The sequence below is a fragment of the Aedes albopictus genome, chromosome 3 (assembly GCF_035046485.1).
Source record: "Aedes albopictus strain Foshan chromosome 3, AalbF5, whole genome shotgun sequence".
Lineage (NCBI taxonomy): Eukaryota > Metazoa > Arthropoda > Insecta > Diptera > Culicidae > Aedes > Aedes albopictus.
The window spans coordinates 23,977,949-23,979,449 of NC_085138.1; the positions used below are offsets into that span (position 1 = coordinate 23,977,949).

A 1,501-nucleotide genomic window follows, 5' to 3' on the forward strand; every position below is an offset into this window, starting at 1 on the left:
GGACCCTACGCAGAGTGCGGAACTGGAGACAAACAGCCATGGACCGAGTGGAATGGACACGGCTACTATGTACAGCAGAGGCCACCCCGGCCTTAGCCTGATCGGTAAGGTAAAGTAAGGCCTCACAATTGGATCTCCAACGTCGATTTCATCAAAAGCTGATAGGGACAGATATTCGGGAGCGAAAGTGGATGTTGTTCCGTCACATCTACACAGGGGCGGAAACGAAATCTGCAGGGATGCAAGCCCAGAGGCTTATGGCAGCACAGCCTCAACAAGGAACTAAACTATATCGACAAAAATTAGACCTGGCTTCAGGTCAAGGCAAAGGCGGGCAATCGACTAGGATGGAGATCTTCCTATTCGGCCCTTTGCATCACCATGGGTGCTCAGGACTGAAAGGAGGCTACTTTTACTTGATACTCTGAAACTAAACCTTTTCTTCAAGATAAAAGGAATGGTGATATCCTTTTACTACTACATATTGCAATTCATCGTCCTATCACAAACGCCGGCATAAGGCGACTTACTTTATTGATTTCTTAATAATTGGATGATAAATACACATATATCTTTCGGTGCTACTACCGAGACTTGTTTGCCTCGTTAACCCGAGCAACCGCCTTTAAAAACTTTTCTAACTACAAAATAACGACCGATAATCTGTTTCCCGTCCGTGTCCGAATGCCTTTCGATTAGTTTGGTTTTCGTTGAAAAAAAAATGCAAAATTTCTACAACAATGATGTTACCGATCCCAACAGTAGTGGCGAAATGAAAAATTATTGCGCCAAAGAAAAACTTCTTAGTAACAAACCTGGTCGTCGACACATGCTGCAGCAGCAATCAGTGAAACGCATACAGTAACAGCAGGATCGTGCAGACTCCAATCACTCCACCCAGGATCAGTGACTCTCTTCGTTTGCGAATGTTAATTCGCTGAATGAGGCTGGAAATTTGAATAAGGATTAGTATTATTAAATTAGATAAGGAATTCATTGCACCACGATCAACCTGGATATCAACGGAAAACGATGTGAAATGTCGTGCATTCTGGTTTGGAAACGCTTCATATGCTGCCGCTGGGAAGTCAAGTGCTCCTTCGTCTCCATTGCGATGCTAATCTGGTCGTTAACCATGGAGCTCGAACTGGAATAAGAAATTTCTTTTGAAAGTTTTAATACACTAGCAAAATAGATAACTTCTAACTTGTGCAAATGTGTGTTCTCCTTCAAATACATGTCCCTTCGACTCAAACCGGAAGTCGATGGTGAAGTCGTTCCGCCCAACCCCGATCCACGCAACAGTTCCTCCCGTTCCATTCGTGTAGTGTGATTTGCCTGAATTTTCAGATACTCTTGCCGGTAGCCCTGGAAGAGCACATAAAACTATATCCTCCGAAAAAAATGTCATTTCCCCCCATATCTTACATGCAAAATTTCCCGATGCCGCTGGAGAACGTGCATGACCGCCGCTCCGGTCCCGGGGATCTCCGCCATCCGC

General features: G+C 44.7%; 1 protein-coding gene across 1 annotated transcript; it reads right to left on the reverse strand.

The window, feature by feature from the left end:
* Nucleotides 1–497: 497 nt before the first annotated feature.
* On the reverse strand, nt 498–1,497 carry LOC134289836 (Golgi SNAP receptor complex member 1-like). The gene is made up of 4 exons (XM_062856457.1): nt 1,429–1,497; nt 1,208–1,368; nt 1,013–1,147; nt 498–947 (listed from the first exon to the last, which is right to left on the reverse strand). Exons 1-4 carry the CDS (start codon nt 1,495–1,497, stop codon nt 845–847), a joined length of 468 nt encoding a protein of 155 aa, XP_062712441.1. The 3' UTR covers nt 498–844.
* Nucleotides 1,498–1,501: the final 4 nt, after the last annotated feature.

Bases quoted from the DNA above. Each gene is read 5' to 3' on its own strand.
- LOC134289836 (XM_062856457.1), bottom strand. From the start codon at position 1,497: ATGGCGGAGATCCCCGGGACCGGAGCGGCGGTCATGCACGTTCTCCAG. The intron at 1,369-1,428 runs GTAAGATATGGG...GTGCTCTTCCAG, and splicing joins GGCATCGGGAAATTTTGCAT to GGCTACCGGCAAGAGTATCT. The intron at 1,148-1,207 runs GTTAGAAGTTAT...TTCTTATTCCAG, and splicing joins GAGAACACACATTTGCACAA to TTCGAGCTCCATGGTTAACG.